The sequence below is a fragment of the Doryrhamphus excisus genome, linkage group LG21 (genome assembly GCF_037039965.1).
Source record: "Doryrhamphus excisus strain RoL-2023G ecotype Guam linkage group LG21, RoL_Dexc_Guam_v1.1, whole genome shotgun sequence".
Lineage (NCBI taxonomy): Eukaryota > Metazoa > Chordata > Actinopteri > Syngnathiformes > Syngnathidae > Doryrhamphus > Doryrhamphus excisus.
In genome coordinates this window covers 12439760-12461659 of record NC_136377.1, presented here as the reverse complement: position 1 = coordinate 12461659, position 21900 = coordinate 12439760, and the positions used below count along the sequence as shown (strand labels likewise).

The window sequence follows — 21900 nt, the reverse complement described above, 5'->3', positions numbered from 1 at the left end:
GACTCCCGACAATAACGATATAACGAGACTTTACTGTAATTCCTTTGGCATCTGGCATCCAGTGAAGTAAACACGACTGCTTTAGGTTTGTAATAAGCAGAAATAACCCATATAAGCACAGAGAGAACATTTCACAAGCTGGTCCGTGACCTGATATGACTGCTGACCATGATTCTTTAACCTCCTGTGTGAACTCTGTGTTGCTGCTCAGCCAGATTAGCATCAGCTTTTCTTTCTAAAATGACTCACCTTATTCCTCCCACTCTTTCCCACTGAGCTCTGCCACCGACTTACACCTATTGTGCTCGCTAAACTGCTTCTTCAGCTCGCCATTTTGACTGCAGATTAGACACCGGCACGCCTGCACATGTGATAGTGTCAGTAAAAGGCTACTGAATGTACAGTGAATCCCCGCACATTCGAGATTCAGCATTCTCCCTTGCTATATTGTGCTTTTTCAAAAATGTATCAATTAATAAATGACCATGTGGAAGGTGTATGGTTTTTTGACTTCTTTCTTTGTTCTTCTTCCCCATTCCGTTTGGAATCCTTTCTTAAGTTTGGAATAAATCAATTTGAGGCTAAGTAGGTAGCTCAGTAGCATGCTCTGTTTAAGGTGATCTCTTGTGTCCCTGCAGTGACGCAGTGTGGTGTAAATGAAGAATAAAAGGTCAAAGGTGAACATAGGGGTGCTATTTCATGTCTCCAGGGCTCTAATAATGGTAAAAATCTAATTTAGGAACAGGACAATTTTGTTAATATTTCTGCCTACTTTGTGTAAATGCAATTTAATTAAATTAATTAACCACAATCAATGAGGGACACACACACACACACATATATATATATATATTAGGGCTGTCAAATAATACATTTTTAAATCTTATTAATTCATTCATTCATTTATTTTCAACCGCTTATCCTCACAAGGGTCGCAGGGGTGCTGGAGCCTATCCCAGCTGTCTTCGGGCGAGAGGCGGAGTCCACCCTGGACTAGTCGCCAGCCAATCACAGGGCACATATAGACAAACAACCATTCACACTCACATTCATACCTATGGACAATTTGGAGTCACCAATTAACCTAGCATGTTTTTGGAATGTGGGAGGAAACCGGAGTACCCGGAGAAAACCCACGCATGCACGGGGAGAACATGCAAACTCCACACAGAGAGGGCCGAGGGTGAGATTGAACCCTGGTCTCCTAGCTGTGAGGTCTGCGTGCTAACCACTCGATCGCCGTGCCACCCTAAATCTTATTAAGTGATTTTCAAATGAATTATTCTAGTCTGGTGACAATGAGAAGGTATCATTCTGAGGCTGAACGGGGACGTGTTTGTGAGTTAGATACATATATATATATATATATACATATATATACAGTAAAGTCTCGTTATATCGATATCGGTTAAAACGAATGACTACTTATTACGATACTATTTTCATTTCCCGGCAAATTTCTAGTCTTTTATGATATAATTAGTTCGGTTAGTACGATACACGGTTATTATGATAATCCGGTTACTAGGATGCCCTTTTCATCTCCCGCCAGCCAATTTGGTCTGCTTATATCGATACAAAAGCAGCTTAAATCAATCTTTGCTTAAGGATTTCAATACCAAAAAAGAACACGGCGAACGGCTGCTTCCAGTCAACTTTATTTTTCACACTTCCACCACCAGAGTGCAGCACACACAGCGGAAAACACCCGTGCCTCGCGCCTACCCCTCCGGGTGGCAACACCTTCCTTATCGATAGTTCCGGGGTGAATTATGTCCCGGTAACCGGTAATCACTACAGCGTAAGTTTATTTTTATTTACTGTAGTACAAAATTTATTGTAGCACAAAAGCATGCTAGATACGCAATCCATGAACTCAAGGAGAAAATTACATGCCATATCAAAGATCCTCCCACTTTTAATGCAGTTCGGCGCAGGATCGGATATATGGATAGTCCGGTTATATCGGTATTTTTTCCGACTCCCGAGAATATCGATATAACGAGACTTTACTGTATATATATATATATATGGTGTTAGAATTGTACTGCTGGTGATGTGTTCAGGTCATACTAAACGTTTTAAAAGAGTGTCACACTATTTGTGACTGTGGTGGCGCGCCACTGTGATGGCGGGCCTGCTGTAAGGTCTGCTTTTCTAGTCTGTGGTTGTAGTTTGAGTTACTGATAAGCTGCATTGCCGTATACACACCTCTCCAGTAACTAAATAAAATATTTGACACCCCTTTCAGTAGTAGCAATGCAGTTCAACAGCACTGCAAACTGCAGACACCAGAAATAATACTAAACAATGACGACCTGTCAAAAGAGTGCTTTGTTATCTTTGTGAAAGCAGATTTGTTCATGCAGCTCTAGAATTGGATGTCTGTTGGATGCCATTAAAGAGAAAACATGTTGTACGCCGGCATCTAAATGTGCCACCACTTTGTTCTCCGTGCAGGTTTTTCCATCCTCCAGGCCATCATGGAGTCGGCGGTGGCTTACAATTGGCAGGTGACGGCTCGCTCTGTGGGGAACATCGTGGACCCCACCGAGTACAAACGCATCATCGAGGAGATGGATCGTCGGCAGGAGAAACGCTTCCTCATCGACTGTGAGGTGGATCGGATTAACTCCATACTGGAGCAGGTAGTGAAACCTCTGTTTTATCATTCTGAAGGCATATTTGACTCATATCAATCATTATGCGGTCGACTGGAAGATGGTGTTAAAACAGGGAAAATGGCTGCATTCATTCGGCTTTGTTATTATTGCTTGCTGCTTGTTTGAGGTCACCTGCGCTTCAGGCAGGAGGAGGAATTAAACAGCCTCCTCGTGTTTGTTTCCTTGGCAAGCTGCACTTTTCTCACATGAGTCACACCGACTGTTTGCTTGCTATGAGTGCACTTTGGAGAATATGTGCAGCATGTAATATACAGTAAAGTCTCGTTATATTGATATTCTCGGGAGTCGGAAAAAATACCGATATAACCGGACTATCCATATATCCGATCCTGCACCGAACTGTACGCTGTAGTGATTACCGGTTACCGGGACATAATTCACCCCGGAACTATCGATAGGGAAGGTGTTGCCACCCGGAGGGGTAGGCGCGAGGGACGGGTGTTTTCCGCTGTGTGTGCTGCACTGAAAATGAAAATAGTATCGTAATAAGCAGTACTTCGATATAACCGATATCGATATAACAAGACTTTACTGTACATCATCGACCGGCCTTAAATCGCAATCTAGTTATCTTAGTTATAGTAAGATTACAATGTTTTGTACATAATCCTACCAATTTCTACCAGATCAGACTGTCTTGTCATTTTACATTCAACATCAGTGTTCGTCCTGATAAGAGTTAAGGATATTCCAAACAGTTTTGTCTAGAAATGAAATTTGTTTGCCGGTCACGAGTACTGTTTGTACGTTCACACGCTCATTTGAGCTAATGATCCTATCACCGCTTGTTTTTTGCTGAAATATCTTCAGTATGTGTGGAAAAACGCCCTCTGCCCTTTCTATAATGATCCTCAGTAATCTCAATTTGGCTTGTTTTTGTCTGACCTTCACTGTAGTTGGATATTTTTTTCTGACGAGAGGAATAGTTTTAGTGACAGCACATCCTGACAGCATGTTCATTAATTAAGAGAGCTTGTCAAGTGCACCCTTTCTGTAGGAAAGGGTGGATTATCTGTTTTTATCAAACCATCTTATGAGTATAGTCATTTCATCTGGGACTATATGTAGCTGTTGTGCGCTTTCTCTAGAAAAAAAGGCAATAGTATCATCTGCAAATAATAGTAGTCTTTTGTAACATCATTAATAATAAGTTGAACAGTGTTGGTTCTAGTCATGACCCCTGGGGTACACCGGCAGATATATTTAAGCTCGCTGATGTGCAGTATATTCTTCTAGCATCACATTTTGCTTCCTGTTTGCTAAGTAGCTTTTGACCTATTTCAAAACTAACCTTTCTAGTTTTTTAAAATTAAGATATTATGATTTGTATCAAATCCATAAATACTGCAGCTACACACTTTCTGTGGTCTATGTATAGCATTGGTAATTCCCTCAGTTATTTAAATCAGTGCCATGGAATTTGTTTATAACATTGTCCAACCTGTCGTGGAATAGCTTTTCAATGATTTAAAAATGAAAATCACAATTCCATTCATAAATAAGTAGTCCTACTTTGCTCAAGCTCTCTTATCATTGCCAGTTCTGGAACCAATTAACCGTGATGAACAAGGGATTACTGTATTAATTATGACTTTTGCTTTTTTTCAGTATTCATTACTTGATTGTCGCATGGTTCTACTGTATTATTAGAAGACATGTCAGATGTTTTGACTACAGGTGAGGTAATTCATCATCTAAAAAAATCTAAGTTGATTTATCCCAATCGTAGACAGGAAGTACACAGATGTAGTACACAGATGTAATCATACCTTCCTTGGTGAGGTAATTAACCCATCAGAGAATTGGCGTCAGGTCCTGCTGACAGTACCATCTACACCGTGTAGCCCTCAAGTGAACGGGAGGGGGGGTCTTGTGGGCATTATCTGTCAGACAAGTGTCCCCTCCAGAGAGGCTCAACACGCCTTCATCTCTGGAGAACAATCCCTTATATGAGCTGTGACATCAACACTTGCTTTAATGTAATATCAGCTCCAAATGTAAGTAGGACACACTGTCCCATAACAGCAACAACAATGAGCCTACTATAAATAGCCTAGCCTCCTAGCCAGAGGGAAGATCTCTCACAAAGGCTGGAGTGAGCAAACACAACCGAGATCACGCAGGCATCAGGAGGCAGCTGCTTTTTTTTTTTTAAATCGCTCTTCAGGCCTCATTAGAATCTACATTTGCACCTGCTTTTATATGTCTTTGCTTGGTGTAGGCATCTATTAAGCAGGGCGGAAGAACTGATTTCAGCAGGAAAAGGATTTATATAAATGTTGGTTTCATTTTTCGGACCACCTTTCAAAATATCTGTCTGTCCGCCCTCCTCTGGCACAGAGATAAACACCTCTAAGGCCTTTCATCAATAAAAGCAGCACAGTGGTGTTCAAATCACTGGCAGAAGGCCAGCCACCTCCAGCCTCTTCAGCACTCTGGACAGAGTCAAAGCGAGCGAAGGGGCCGAGAGCTGATGGGAATTGTGCCACATTGTGTAAGTTTGACCTGTTTCGAGTTGTGTTTAGACTTCCCATGACGGAAGAAGCAACATGGAGTTGTGAATGGAATCAATGACTCAAATGCAGCGCTTCTCATTTTGTTCGGGCCGCTGGAACCACCATCAATCTTTCAAACGTCTCACATATCTTATATTTCATGAAAACAAGTTTCATGAGCATTTCAGGGACAATACGGTTTGATCCACAAACACAAGATGATTATTATAACGGTGCACGGTGTAAGTGGTTACTGTGCAGGCCACACAGCTAGGAGACCCAAGTTCGATTCCACCCTTGCATGGGTTTTCTCCGTGTACTCCGGCTTCCTCCCACATTCCAAAAACATTCTTGTCCATAGGTATGAGTGTGAGTGTGAATGGTTGTTTGACTATACGTATATGCCATTTGATTTTGATTTAGTGTGCTCTGTTTGGGCCACTCGATTTTGTGAAACGATACACTACAGGACAAACAGACTATACAGTAGAGTCTCGTTATATCGATATTCTCGGGAGTCGGAAAAAATACCGATATAACCGGACTATCCATATATCCGATCCTGCGCCGAACTGCATTAAAAGTGGGCGGATCTTTGATATGGCATGTAATTTTCTCCTTGAGTTCAGGGATTGCGTATCTAGCATGCTTTTGTACTACAATAAATTTTGTACTACAGTAAATAAAAATAAACTTACGCTGTAGTGATTACCGGTTACCGGGACATAATTCACCCCGGAACTATCGATAGGGAAGGTGTTGCCACCCGGAGGGGTAGGCGCGAGGGACGGGTGTTTTCCGCTGTGTGTGCTGCACTCTGGTGGTGGAAGTGTGAAAAATAAAGTTGACTGGAAGCAGCCGTTCGCCGTGTTCTTTTTTGGTATTGAAATCCTTAAGCAAAGATTGATTTAAGCTGCTTTTGTATCGATATAAGCAGACCAAATTGGCTGGCGGGAGATGAAAAGGGCATCCTAGTAACCGGATTATCATAATAACCGGGTATCGTACTAACGGAGCTAATTATATCATAAAAGACTAGAAATTTGCCAGGAAATGAAAATAGTATCGTAATAAGTAGTAATTCGTTTTAACCGATATCGATATAACGAGACTTTACTGTATTTCATAAAAACCAAGACAGTGGAAATGTTACTTTTTTGACCAAATACCAAAAACTGTTGTGTCCGAATGAGTGTTTGACTATATGTGCCCTTTGATTTTGATTTAGAGTGCTCTGTTTGGGCCACTCGATTTTGTGAAACGGTACACTACAGGACAAACAGACTATATTGCATAAAAACCAAGACAGTGAAAATGTTACTTTTTTGACCAAATACCAAAAACCGTTGCGTCCGAAAGCAGTGAAACCCAACAGCGTAGATATACAAATGAACCAGAACACTATGGAGCTTTGCCACTCCATGCACATATTTTCAGTATTTGCACAATTGTAAGCGTGCATGTAGGTGTGAAGCGTTTCTATTTGCACATCACTGGCAAAAGGCCCCCATGTGTTGCTGTTAGTTAACACATGTAAACAAAAACAGTGTCATCACCAGGCATAAGTACACTATACAAACTACAGCGCTCCTAAAGACGAGCTATTATCAGAAGTACTATTTCACAGCGGTATTTGGGCCAGTGTTTGATGTAGCCTACTTTTCCTCCTTCTTCTTCCTTTCATGCAGTTTTTGGCAGCTCCATTCAAACTCAACAATTTTTTTGGGGGGGTAGCATAACAATAATTGGCTGACTAGTGAATAGGGATACTTATCAACTGTTGTGAGTTGTGAGGAAGGCAGAAGACAGTGAATCCGTGTTACAAAGAGAATTTTCCATCAGTGGGAAAGAGAGGCAAATCCTCTTGAAGGCTCATGGGCACACATCCAGCTCGGCACTACGCTCTGGCTCCTGTCTGCGTAATTAGACTTGATTCCATTGGGAATATTCAGACTGCAGCCCAACATCAAATAGCACAAAAAATCCTGAGCGTAGTGAGACTCATTGCAGACATTATTAGGTACACCTGGTAAGCTGTGTCAAAAATAATAATGATGACTTTTGATTGACACTGCCACGTATTCACTTATTCTTTTCACAATATGTCCATCATGTATATTAGTTATAGTTTGCAGATGCAGTGCGGTTCTACGCAACCGCCCCAGTGCATTACGAAGAAGGCATTACTAATTCAAGAAAATGGTAAACCTGTTCTATAGTCAATAGAAGTTCATGAAAGTGTAATATTGCAGCTTCCTACAGCGCTAAATGATTTTTCACTTATTCCACACTAACTCCATATTGACCCATCCATTCCTCCCTCCATTCATCCATTCTTACAACCATCCATTTTCTATGCCGCTTTCATCCTCACTAGGGAGAGAGGCGGGGTACACCCTGGACTGGTCGCCAGCCAATCACAGGGCACATAAAGACAAACAACCATTCACACTCAAATTCATACCTATGGACAATTTGGAGTCGCCAATTAACCTAGCATGTTTTTGGAATGTGGGAGGAAACCGGAGTACCCGGAGAAAACCCACGCATGCACGGGAAGAACATGCAAACTCCACACAGAGATGGCCGAGGGTGGAATCGAACAAAGGTCTCCTACCTGTGTGGCCTGCGTGCTAACCACTCGGCTGTCATGCAGCCCCATTCCAATATTCCAAAAATATTATTGGTGAATTTTCTTTCTTTTTTTCTATCCAAAGTGTAAGAGATGCAACTGTCAGACATACTGTACATGTTTTGCTTTTTGCTGAAAACGGATGTAGTCTGACTGACGGAGCTTCGAGGAAGTGTGACAATAAGAGTCTTGTTCCCTGTGTGATCATCACGCTGACCTCCAGCAGCTTTTTTTGGTGGTTTCAAGCCGTCACAAAAAGAAGGCAGTGATCCCAGGGGAGCAGGAAACTGGATCATCAGAAACCTAAAAATATTTGTTATGCCCACATGCTTTTTCCTTCTGAGCAGATACTAATAGAGGACAACAGTTTTTGGAAAACAGGAAATTAAAAATGTCAGTAAGGAACGTAACTATTTAGATCAGGGGTGGGCAAACTACGGCCCGGGGGCCACATCCGGCCCGCCAAGTGTTTGAATACGGCCCGCCCAATCTTTCCAAAGTATTTCATTTAAACTCAACATACAACCTGGCATCATGGCCTGAGACAACCTTTTGATGGTTTTATCAATTTCGTTTTTTGACATGGTCTGTTGTTTACAAAGTGCTCCTGAAAAAAGGGACACAAGCACATAATAATAATAATAATTATTATTATTATTATTATTAGATTATTATTATTATTATTATTATTAGAACTATTATGATTATTATTATTATTATATTAATGCTAATTATTATATTAATTACATATATTATTATTGTTATATTTGCATATTTTACATAATAATAATATAATAATTTATATTTTAATTTTATTGTAATTATTATAATATTTTATTATTTGTAAAATATTTAAATATAAATATAAAATAATAAATAATAATAGCAGATTGCATGACAATTTTACAGATACAATAATACCAGGTGGACTGTTACATGTAAAATATATAGTCTGCCCCCCCCCCCCCCCCCCCCGTAAATTTTGTCATATCAATGCGGCCCGCGAGTCAAAAAGTTTGCCCACCCCTGATCTAGATACACTTGTTAAGAAACAATTAAAAAAACAATCTATTTTCAAAACAGAATGATTGAATGATGATTGAATATTTGATACAGTTTTGATAAGATTCAACGGTCACATTTATTGATTAAGTCATTCATTTTACATTAGAAAATAAAGAAACCAATTCAATAACGGTGGCATTCTTACGGTGTTTTCAAATACGTAAAAGAGCACATCATATCCCCAAGCATGCTTTGTGCCACACTGTACAGATAAACTACTGTACTACGTATATACTGTAGCGCATGAGAGGTTACGCATTGAAGGGAAATTTGCACGCAGAGATGAGGATGCTGAGGTTTTCAATGCAATGGGAATGACCGGGATGGATAGGATCGGGAATGAGTACATCAGAGGGACATTACATGTTAGAGGCCTTGGAGATAAAGTCAGAGAGGCCAGACTGAGATGGTTGGGACATGTCCAGAGGAGAGATAGTGAATATATTGGTAGAAGGATGCTGCGTTTAGAGCTGCCAGGTAGGAGGCGTAGAGGAACATCAAAGAGGAGGTTTATGGATGTAGTGAAGGAGGACATGAGGGTAGTTGATGTGAGCGAGAGAGAAGACAAGGTTGGATATTTTTTTCACCCCCTTTTTGTGTTGGGAACTGATATCTTGGGGTGGTTAGCGTGCGGGCCACACAGGTGGAGACCCGAGTTCGATTCCACCCTCGGCCATCTCTGTGTGGAGTTTGCATGTTCTCCCTGTGCATGCGTGGGTTTTCTCCGGGTACTCCGGTTTCCTCCCACATTCCAAAAACATGCTAGGTTAATTGGTGACTCCAAATTGTCCATAGGTATGAATGTGAGTGTGAATGGTTGTTTGTCTATATGTACCCTGTGATTGGCTGGCGACCAGTCCAGGGTGTACCTGGACTCTTGACCGAAGACAGCTAGGATGGGCTCCAGCACCCTTGTGACCCTTGTGAGGATAAGTGGTAGAAAATGAATGAATCATTACAAAAGAACGAAAAAAGGTAGAAGCAATAACCCTAACCCTACCCCCCCCCCCCCCAAGAACACAATATTCTGTGCTTAAGTTACTACCGACTTAAAGGGAATGAAGTGTTTTTTTTAGTTAAAGGGCCTATTTTCATTGAAAAAAATATCTAAATAAAACATTAAGTTTTTATAATACACGATCTGCAAATGTGACCAGTCCAGGGTGTACCCCACCTTTCGCCCGAAGACAGCTGGGATTGGCTCCAGCATACCCCCGCGACTCTAGTGAGGATAAGCGGCATAGAGGATTGGTGGATGGATGGATGGATGGAAGATCCATGAATGCTACATTGTGAATGCGTGTGGATCCACTGAGCATCTGACTCTTTCCCTAATGGAATTGAGGTGCGAGCTTTCGAGACTTTGTGGTGTGAGACAAAAAGTGTGTTGGTGACAAACAGAAGCTGTACACACACCACTGCGAGTCTACATTTGCAGTTTGTTGTATTTTTGCACCTGTGTCATTGCGGCTCCTCCTCCCTTGGATGCATTAGTTCACAAGCAGGAAACTAATGACATACAGTAAAGTGTCGTTATATCGATATCGGTTAAAACGAATTACTACTTATTACGATACTATTTCTAGTCTTTTATGATATAATTAGCTCCGTTAGTACGATACACGGTTATTATGATAATCCGGTTACTACGATGCCCTTTTCATCTCCCGCCAGCCAATTTGGTCTGCTTATATCGATACAAAAGCAGCTTAAATCAATCTTTGCTTAAGGATTTCAATACCAAAAAAGAACACGGTGAACGGCTGCTTCCAGTCAACTTTATTTTTCACACTTCCACCACCAGAGTGCAGCACACACAGCGGAAAACACACGTCCCTCGCGCCTACCCCTCCGGGTGGCAACACCTTCCCTATCGATAGTTCCGGGGTGAATTATGTCCCGTTAACCGGTAATCACTACAGCGTAAGTTTATTTTTATTTACTGTAGTACAACATTTATTGTAGTACAAAAGCATGCTAGATACGCAATCCATGAACTCAAGGAGAAAATTACATGCCATATCAAAGATCCGACCACTTTTAATGCAGTTCGGCGCAGGATCGGATATATGGATAGTCCGGTTATATCGGTATTTTTTCCGACTCCCGAGAATATCGATATAACGAGACTTTACTGTATTTTCAGAGGCAGGCGCTACAGGTGTCAATCAAAATTGGGTATTATTCTGTGTTTCCATGCATCTCTTTGTATCGGCTGTTATTAGTTGGTTGTGCAAGTGTTCTCAGAAAGACCGTGGACAGTAGAAATGATGCCTGACTGTGCTTATCTAAAATGTGGGGGAGGGCTGTAAGAGAAAAGGAAGAAAAAGAACACAACTCACCACCCCCATTGTGCCATTTTTAAGCTGCTACAGAGAATCCGACTGGCTGGAAGTATGAAGAAGTAAAGGATTTGCCTGGTGAAGAAGTTGTGTGTAGCACACTGCAACAATTTGGCTCTAATTAGAAGGCAGCGATGCGAGTGGGAGCAGGAAGGAGGCCCACTGTAGAGAAGAAGCAGAGCGAGAGGGCAGTTTCGCTGCAGCCTTGACCTTATTTTACTTGTTGAAGTTAATGGAAAGGAACAGGCGCTGTCATCATGGCATCTCTCCTCTATGTGTGTGTGTCTCCCACAAAAAAATAAAAAGAATAAAAAAAAAAAAACCTCACACGTTGAAATGCTCTCACACATTCCCTTGCAAATGTCACTCTTTCTCACATTGTGTTCTTCATGTGTTTTGGTTATACAACTGTTTGCAATGTTAGGAGCTGTGACTCACTGGAGGTTTCTTCCTTGTAGGTGGTGACCGCAGGAAAGAACACCAGAGGATACCACTACATCCTTGCCAACCTGGTGAGAAATGATACAACCATATTTTAAAACGTGTCTCGCTGAGATGCAGTACATCATTTTTGTTTCATACCGCATGAAAGCTAATATAAGATGATTGGTGGAGTGCCATCTCTGGGTCGAGGATGAGATCCTGCCTCAATTGGAGGAGTTTAAGTACCTCGGAGTCTTGGTCACGAGTGAGGGAAGGATGGAGTACGAGATCAACAGGCATTGATGCGGACTCTATATCAGTTTGTTGTGGTGGTCGATCTACGTACGTTCCTACACTCACCTATGGTCACCGAATAAAGTGACCGAAAGGACAAGATCACGGATACAAGAAGTCGGAATGTGTTTTGGGGCTTGGCTCTCCCTTAGAGATAAGGTCAGAAGCACTTTCATCCGGGAGAGACTCGGAGTGGAACCGCTAACCCTCTGCAATGAGAGTAGTCAGATGAGCCCTGGAGTCAAGGCCTTGGGGAAGACCCGGGAAGACCGAGACTGGGAACGCCTCGGGATCTGCCTGAAGGAGCTGGAGAACCAGGAGGAGCTGCCCCGACTTTGATGGATGGATGCCCCCCCCCCTCAGAAAATGACCACATATGAGTGATTTCCTGTCACGTACACACACTAGTGAATTAGGGATTTGTTTGTTGCAGCGAATACTCCAATGTTAACCATTTGCATTCCTTTACTTGCAGGGTTTTTCCAACATGAGCTTGGACAGGGTCTTTTCCGGTGGCGCCAACATCACAGGCTTCCAGATTATCAGCCCGGACAGCACCATCGTGCAGCAATTCCTCCAACGCTGGGAGCGTCTTGATGAAAGAGAATTCCCAGAAGCCAAAAACGCTCCACTAAAGGTCAGCGACTCTTTTGTTTGTTTTTAATTTTAAACCAACTGACTTGTGGGTTTCTTATGTGTCACAGTACACATCAGCGCTGACCCACGACGCCATCCTTGTCATTGCCGAGGCATTCCGCTACCTTCGCCGCCAGCGTGTTGATGTGTCCCGTAGGGGCAGTGCAGGCGACTGCCTCGCTAATCCTGCTGTGCCCTGGAGTCAAGGCATTGACATCGAGAGAGCTCTTAAAATGGTCAGCACGTTCACTGTCCAACTCGTATTTTCTTTTATTCTGATGTTGCTGGAGTTAGATTCTCTTTTCAAAGTATTCCACACATACGTAAGGTCTTTAATATAGGTGGAAAAGCAGGCGTTTAAAGCATGTTTTTCTTTCTCTTGTTGCTGGGCAGGTCCAGGTTCAAGGTATGACAGGAAACATCCAGTTTGACACATTTGGGCGAAGGGCTAACTACACAATTGATGTGTATGAAATGAAGACGGGAGGTCCCAGGAAGGTATGTCGGCACACACTAGAGACATCACCGGGTAACCATTTGTAATGCTCATTATAACGGTAAAATGTTCCTTTGTTTGAATACAGTATTATACAGATAATATTGCATTGATCTGAAAGTGTAAGTCAAATATTATGTAGGGGGGTCTCGAGTTTTATGCATGCAAACCAGCACCAAATGCCTTCTCCCTAAGCAAATCAGAGCTTTTCTTCCTGTAACTCACACATGGCTGTGACTCTAAGACAGGGGTGGGCAAACTTTTTGACTCGCGGGCCGCATTGATATGACAAAATTTACAGGGCACATATAGACAAACAACCATTCACACTCACATTCATACCTATGGACAATTTGGAGTCGCATGTTTTTGGAATGTGGGAGGAAACCGGAGTACCTGGAGAAAACCCACGCATGCACAGGGAGAACATGCAAACTCCACACAGAGATAGCCGAGGGTGGAATTGAACCCTGGTCTCCTAGCTGTGAGGTCTGCGCGCTAAGCACTCAACCCATAAATATGTGAGTCATAAATATCTTTGTTGCGGTGGGTGGAGACGGGGCCGCTAGGATACACACTGAGTGTAAGGTAGTGTAACGTATGTTTGTATATTTTTTTGTTCGTATATGAGTTTTTCTGACAACATTGCTGCAATGATTGACGAGGTGGTTAAAGCAGTGGTCACCAACATTTTTCAGCCCGAGAATCCTGGTCTCAGCCGTGAAAGATAAATGAAAGATTCCAAAGACAGATTTTGAGTCCTAATAATGCGCAGTAACTACGGTTGTGTGTGCAGGCACATTTCTGTAGTCCCTCTCCCCATCTCTCTCAACCTCTGCACGCTTGTCGCTCAACGCTTATTGCTTGCAGGGTGTGCGTGCATTCGCTGGTCCCTCCAGTCGGGTTTTGGGAAAGTCCCAAAGCTCTACTGGTCGATGGATATTGGCGTTGTTGGTGACCCCTGGCATTAAGAGAGATGACCTCCAAACTGCAGTATGAATCGGGAACAAGTAAAATAAAGTCAAAAGAAATGAAACCCTACCCTGCTGCCGTGAGGTCTTTCATCTGGATAATGAGCTCACCTCGACCACGTTAGCAACAATGTCAATTAGCAGAAGAAGACTGACATTCTATAAGACGGTTGACCTCTAAAAAGACTCCTTTCATGATGTCCATCTGTTGTGAGTGATTAAATTGCAACCAAAATGAAAGAGCGCATTTAGTAGATCTGTCACACGTCCTCGGGATCCTTCGAGGGGGGGGGGGGGACTGTTAAATCTATTGTGTGCTCATGTGGCCAACATTACTGATTTTCAGCCAAGCAATAACTGTCATTCTTGGATTGTCGGCAAGACTGTGACAAACAGTCAGACATCAATGTGCGTCACCTCACAACAGCTAGACACTCCACTTCTGTGTGTGTTTGTGTGTTTGTGTGTTTGTGCCATCATTCTGTAAAAGTGCAAAAAGCCCAGCTTCTCAGCAGTTTTTAATCACAGTGGAACCTCGGATAGCGTTTGCCCCAGTTTGCGTGTTTTTTGATTTGGCCTCAATTTGCATGCATTCGTCAGTAAGCATACAATATGGCACGCATTTTGTTGTGTTATTTCACTGCGTGACCCCGACTGTGTTCATGTTTAATTTTAGCACAATATGTCCTTCCTTCGTAGCATCCTATTAGCTATCTTACAAAATGGCAAACGGAACCGGGAGTTGTGTCACTCATCTCGGATGTCATCAGTGGTTGACTGTCAAAAATGTTAAAACAAAACACATTTTGTAGTTTGACATGCATAAAACAATTCTAAATGCATGTTGAGTAGTTAAAGGGTACCTATTATGCTTTTTCCACTTTTCTGACCTATAAATGTTGTTAGAATGTTGTATTCTGGTCTTAAACCAGGGGTGGGCAAACTACGGCCCGGGGGCCACATCCGGCCCGCCAAGTGTTTGAATACGGCCCGCCCAATCTTTCCAAAGTATTTCATTTAAACTCAACATACAACCTGGCATCATGGCCTGAGCCAACCTTTTGGTGGTTTTATCAATTTTGTTTTTTGACATGGTCTGTTGTTTCCAAAGTGCTCCTGAAAAAAGGGACACAAGCACATAATAATAATAATTATTATTATTATTAGATTATTATTAGATTATTAGATTATTATAATTATTATTAGAACTATTAGGATTATTAGAATTATTATATTAATGCTAATTATTATATTAATTATATATAATATTACAATTTGCAAGTTATACAAGTTATATTTGCATATTTTACATAATAATAATATAATAATTATTATTGTAATTTTATTGTAATTATTATAATATTTTATTATTTTTAAAATATTTAAATATAAATATAAAATAATAAATAATAATAGCAGATTGCATGACAATTTTACAGATACAATAATACCAGATGGACTGTTACGTGTAAAATATATAGTCTGCCCCCCCCCCCCCCCCCCCGTAAATTTTGTCATATCAATGCGGCCCGCGAGTCAAAAAGTTTGCCCACCCCTGTCTTAAACGAGGCCAAAGTTTAAGACAATGAGGTTTGTGCATTTGGAAGTGAGCCCGAAAGAAGTTTGGGATGGCTCAAAACACAAAAGGCGTGGTAAAACTGACCCTTGTGATGTCACAGAGTGGGGGACTTCCTTATATGGGTTATAGTTAGGAAGCACTTTGGGCATGTGACCAATCACAGTGGAGTGTAGAATAAATTAAAACAGACCGTTTTCGCAGGAAGCACAAATCGAAGAAAATACAGCTGGAATAGGTGCAGATTCTGGAAGATCTAAAACATGCTCTGTGTGGGTTATTGTGTGTAGCTGCTCTATAGGAGACCACAACTCAATACAAAGGGTGTTAAATGAGAATAATGGGTCTACTTTAACCTTCTGGAACGAACTAATGACACTAACCAAGGTTTGATACCCGTACAGTTGTACTCATGAGCTGACATACTATGGCAGAATTTGTGTTTTTTTTGCCGTTTTACTAAGAACATGAACGGTGTTGACAAATATTTCTCTCACTCATTGTTAGGGGTTGAATGAAGCCATTTATTAACAAACAGTTGTGTTTGCTCTTTTTAAATGATGACAACAGAAACCAGCCAAATGACCCTAATTAGTTTACATAACCTAGTATTAAAACTGTGTTTGAACATCAATGACAGTTTGAAGTGTTCCTGCCAAAATACTTTGTTTGATGACACCGCTTCACTATTATTTTAACATTAGCATCACAACCTGTCCAGCCTTTGAGGCACTTTTTTTTGTGTCAAGGAAAACTCTGACTGGCTTGGGGAAAAGTGGTTCCACGCCACCTGTTGGTTTACATGAATAAATCTCGTAACCCCCTATTCTAAAATAAAATCAAGGTTGCAATATGGAAATGTGTACACAGGAAGTCACACAGATGAAAACATAACCTTCTTGGTGCAGGTAAAAATAACTCGTGAAATTGGATTTGGACTTTAATACCAGCAGATAAACAAGTGAGATCTTGTAGTGATGTACTGTAGCCACACACACACACACACAAAGCCACACTCACACTACAGCGGCTTGACAACCCGCCTGCAAATGCTGGCATGGAAACTGGCCCTATCCTGTCCACATATCTCAACTTGCACGGCAACATGTGAGTGAGCGGCCCACAGCGTCATTGTCCCACCCGCGGTGACACCCGAGTGAGTAGTGAGTGTCATGGGAGGTTCATTCACGGCGCTTACATGAGTACAAAGGAACTACTATCCTAACGCTTTGTTTTAAGGCTTATTTCATACTCGTGTACGGTTATATCATGACAGAAGCAAAACATTACGTTTGTCTCCCTCAACCCATGCTGCCTTCTTGTTATGTAAGAGAACATTTGCACAGCCCTGAATAGCTTCCTCCTACTCAGCTGAAGCAAGGTTGAAGTGAGTGCTACCAGAAACAGAGAAACTCACCATATTAGCACAATGTAGTACCAGTTATATTGACCATATCACAGTAAAGAAAAAACAAAAACGGAATGTCATTATCGATAGAAAAATACATACAGTAAAGTCTCGTTATAACCGGACTATCCATATATCCGATCCTGCGCCGAACTGCATTAAAAGTAGGCGGATCTTTGATATGGCATGTAATTTTCTCTTTGAGTTCATGGATTGCGTATCTAGCATGCTTTTGTACTGTAGTGAAGTGAAAAATAAACTTATGCATTAAATAAAAACGTCTTTACACTTTTTTAGTGACTATTTCTTTTCTAAAATTCAACCAATGCAAAATCCTCACGCTTCAGCAGACAAAACCATAAACATTGGTGCAAAAAATGATTGCATTCATATACATAACACAATTCGGTTAAAGTCAGATGGGTCACATTTTTTTTCAACATTTATTATTTTCATAACGCACTCTTGCAATAGTGACTCTGAGTAAATATTCAATAATGCACTCGACATTGTTCTATACACACGACAGAAACCACGAACGCCAGCATGTACATACAAAACAGTGATTATTGCAAGCGATAAAAAGATATCTGAATACAACACAATTAAATACATGTATGGAAAACAAAAACTGCAACGTTTACATTACTTATTCTGCAAAATCTTCCATCTTCTTCTGCTTCACACAAAAGGTGGTATTGAAATCCTTAAGCAAATATTGATTCAGCTTTAAGATGCTTTTGTATCGATATAAGCAGACCAAATTGGCTGGCGGGAGATGAAAAGGGCATCGTAGTAACCGGATTATCATAATAACCGGGTATCGTACAAACGGAACTAATTATATCATAAAAGACTAGAAATTTGCCGGGAAATGAAAATAGTATCGTAATAAGCAGTACTTCGATATAACCGATATCGATATAACGAGACATTATTATTATCATTATTAGTGGTGGGTAGTGTTTACCTTTTATACATATTTTTTTCATTTTTACAACAAATAGTTAAATAAAATTATAACCAAGCAACAAATGTAATTTACGTGCATTTTTAGGATTCTTAACATTTTTAGAACACACAGAAAAGAGAAAGATGTGAGGGTTTCCTTTAAATTCACAACAAATTGTTATGATTATCACATAAGACTCAGCGGCAATTCCGAACACGTGGAATGTGCAAAACAATAGATTTTTTTTTTGTTACAGTACTCCTAAGTTACGAATGCTCCGATCGATCAAAATCGTCGGATTTTTGTGAAAAAGCATGGGATTGGCATATGCCGATAAATGCAGGCATCCCAAACCCAAAACAAACATTTCTGCCTGTTATGACAATTTTATCAATATCGTAGTCTGCAAAGCATCTCACGAAAAATATCGACTATATTGGCAACACTTGATGGAGTACGGTGAGTTTTGAGGATCGCATCGCAGCTAATATAGCCAACGCTGGACAACACTCTCCCGTATGTGCAGTGGTCTAAAGCAAATAATCAAACTAGACGACCATGCTCTCTCTCTTTGGAACTCCTCTGCATGATACCTGTAAGTCCTGCTAGAACGCCATCAAACAATGTACTCTCACATCCAGAGTTTCACCTGCGATACATGTTCTCTGGAAAAAGTAAGTCAAATATGTGAAATTGATATCATTTTACAAAAAACTTCATGTAATTATCATTGCACATTGAATCAGTTACGACAAAGAGATTCCCCCTACTTATTATTATAGTTAAAAACTTGTTTCCATCTTCGATTAAATGTGATTAATTGTGAGTTAACTCTGTGGGCGCGATTAATCACGATCACATATTTTAATCGATTGACAGCCTTAGTACTTACACAATGTTACTTGCACAATACCACCAATAGACATGTTTATGGCCGCATCTTGTAGGCTTGAAACTACGATTGTACTTCAAGTACTTGGCGGTGTTGACAGCATTGAGGTTGTGTTGTATGACTGTTGGCTTCTTGTAATAACCCTCATCATTTGTGTTGTTTTTGCAGATCGGCTACTGGAATGAATATGAAAAATTTGTATTTGTAATGGATCAACAGGTCACCAACGAGTCGTCTTCTGTGGAAAACCGAACAATTGTGGTCACTACTATTATGGTACACTCTCAAGCAGGTTTTAAGTGTTTTCACCTCAAGATTTCTGCCACTCAAGGTCAAGGTGTCCATTGTTGCAATCTGTCCTGGGAGGGTAGAATTATTTTCTTTTGAGTTTGCTTTCCATCCACTCACTACATGTTGAAACAGTCGACTCACAAAGAGTGTTTCAACTGTATCCGTGTGGGTGTCAAAGCATTTTGGTTTTTTTATACTCCAGTGGGCTGTTGTAGTAGTGACATCACAATAACGGCTTTGGTAATAGTAACGATAGAGGTAGACACCTATTCACATTCAATGCGTACGTAAGTAACAGTGATTCCGTCTCATCAAGTAAACAGCTCAGTGACAGAGCCTGGAGATTTGAGAGGACATAAACAACCAAAGGTTACTCTCCCTTGGTTGCTTATCCCTTTTTTTCCCGCTAAAAAATATACTCAGCATTTAAAGTAAAGGAAAGTAAATGAAATATTATTGTGCTGACAGTAAATATTCATTCATGACTCATCGGCCATCTTTAAATGTAAAATAAGGTACGCCTTATCTTACATTTAAAACCGTGGTCTTGTCTTCCTTCTGACTTTGTCTATTGTGTTTTCATCTTAGGCAAATTCAGAACATGTTTCACAAAAAAAAAATCATCTTGAGTAGAATATATACCATAGAAAGTGTAATGTTCCATATGTTATTGTAGGAGCATCATAGTCTTTGTATACCATCGAAATTCTGGATGATAGTAAACATCAATGGACGTCTGAACGTGTTCAATAGGATTTTCCATAGACAATATCAATGGCTGGATCAGATCCAGTGGCGTTAATTCCACAGTTAATTCACAGACATCAGTTAAACAATGTAATTGAAGGTCGATTATAGTATATTCCTGATGTTCCACAATAGTGTCTTCTCCAAAATATTGCCTTGATACTGGAATTTAGACAACTTCGAGTAAGTCATACTGGGAACACACCATTTTGGGTGTGTCTGGGTTTGTCCGTGCCTGAAACACCACGTTTTACATCAATCCATCCTCTCTAGGATTCCAGGTATGCTGGAGCCTATCCCAGCTGACTTTGAGCAAGAAGTGGGGTACACCTTGGACTGGTCGCCGGCCAATCGCAGGGCACATATGAAGAGCTTGCAACCAAAAGGCGCTAAATCCAATTTTCACAAAGTTGCATGTTTTTCACGAGTTTAATAGACCTCTGTCATGTGTATCCAAATCACATATTTTGGTCTTGAAATCATTTTAAAAAATATGAAAAAAGTGATATGAAATGTATGCTTTCAACCAAAAGGCGCTATTTCCATTTCAGATTTCAACCAAAAGGAGCTAAATCCCTTTCTTTATTCTTTATTCTGATTGGCCCAAGTTTCCCATCTATTGATAATCTGACCAATCAGAGAGAAGAATACAATTGGCACTGCACATACAGAAAGCCAGTATCAGTGCGCATCCTGTTTTGTTTGTGTACATTAAGTACACGTATGATAGTTACAGTATGTTATGCAATTCAGGAGAACACAAATTGTGTTTTTACAGTATTCTGTAACATGGAAGTTTTTTTTACGCCATAAAAGGCATGTCTCTACCTTGACACCTCCGACTTTCATGAGAAACATTATTTTACTTGTACTAAAAAACATACAATGTAAAGAGTTTGTAATGAGATGATTTTTGTCACTGTCACCTTCATGGTGCAGTCAAATATGAGCACTGCTTTTAATAACATTTTTATTAATTTAATTAGTAATAATTATTTTGTATTGTATGTTGAGAATGGCTTCTGTGTTGTAATTATTTTATTAGCATAGCACATTAAAGCACCTTACATTCTTTTACAACAACGCCATTGAAGAAGTTAAAGGTGACTTCAAATTTATTTCAGCCAAAAGGCGCTAAATCCGAAAAAAAAATTAATTAAAAAATATCTATAAAATACATGGTGTGTGCAGGATTTTTATAGCATGCATTTTTATGACCTATATTGATAGCTCTTTCATTTGCAATATAGACTTGATGACCAAATAGATTGATATGTGCGTAGTTAAAAATCATTGATTTTCTTGAAATCAGTCAAAATGGATTTAGCGCCTTTTGGTTGCAAGCTCTTCATATAGACAAATATATACCTATGGACAATTTAGAGTCGCCAATTAACCTAGCATGTTTTTGGAAAGGAAACCGGAGTACCCACACACGCAAACTTTGTTGTTCATAGACCTGGAAAATTATCAAATGTAATCTAGTAAAAATATTCTAAGGGCATTAAATCTATTGAAACTGCACTGTTCAGTTTGTCTTAGAAGTGACATCTGAGCAGGTTTCATCCTTTCGTGCTCAACTACTAGGTAGGACAGCTCTAGTCTGACTAGATTAAGACAGATTCAGTCTAAGGGGTTGGTGCAAGATCCAAACTAGGACTCTTTTGTGGTGCACAGTGACATCGGACACTAATTATATTTCAACGTTCTGTACCTTCAGAGGATAAATACTTTGGATCCTGTACCAACCTCTCGGACGATAGCTGTCCTATCTAGTTGTTGATCATGAACTGATGAGAGACGAAACATCTTTGAAGACAACCTGAACAGTCCAGTTGGGATGCCCAAGAACACAATGAGCTAAAATAACTACTAAAGACTACTAAAGACTAAAATAAAAAGAAAGGTGCTCATGGTCCAATGAGATTGGCCGAACGTTTCTTCTGTCACTGACGTTTACTTTATGAACTGGAAAAGTTTTTTTTGTACAGCTTGT

General features: G+C 40.4%; 1 protein-coding gene across 6 annotated transcripts in view; it reads left to right on the top strand.

Annotated features, from left to right (window-relative positions):
* The window catches only part of LOC131137771 (glutamate receptor 3), a 102564-nt gene that overhangs the window by 48347 nt on the left and 32317 nt on the right, over positions 1-21900 (top strand). For all 6 annotated transcript variants that reach the window (XR_009131973.2, XM_058086021.2, XM_058086020.2 and 3 more), the window contains 6 exons: positions 2461-2648; positions 11677-11730; positions 12411-12572; positions 12640-12807; positions 12965-13069; positions 19035-19142. Coding sequence is in view for 5 of the 6 variants with exons in the window: in XM_058086021.2 (XP_057942004.1) it covers positions 2461-2648; positions 11677-11730; positions 12411-12572; positions 12640-12807; positions 12965-13069; positions 19035-19142 (785 nt within the window). In the remaining variant the exon portion in view is untranslated. The remainder of the gene's footprint in view (positions 1-2460; positions 2649-11676; positions 11731-12410; positions 12573-12639; positions 12808-12964; positions 13070-19034; positions 19143-21900) is intronic.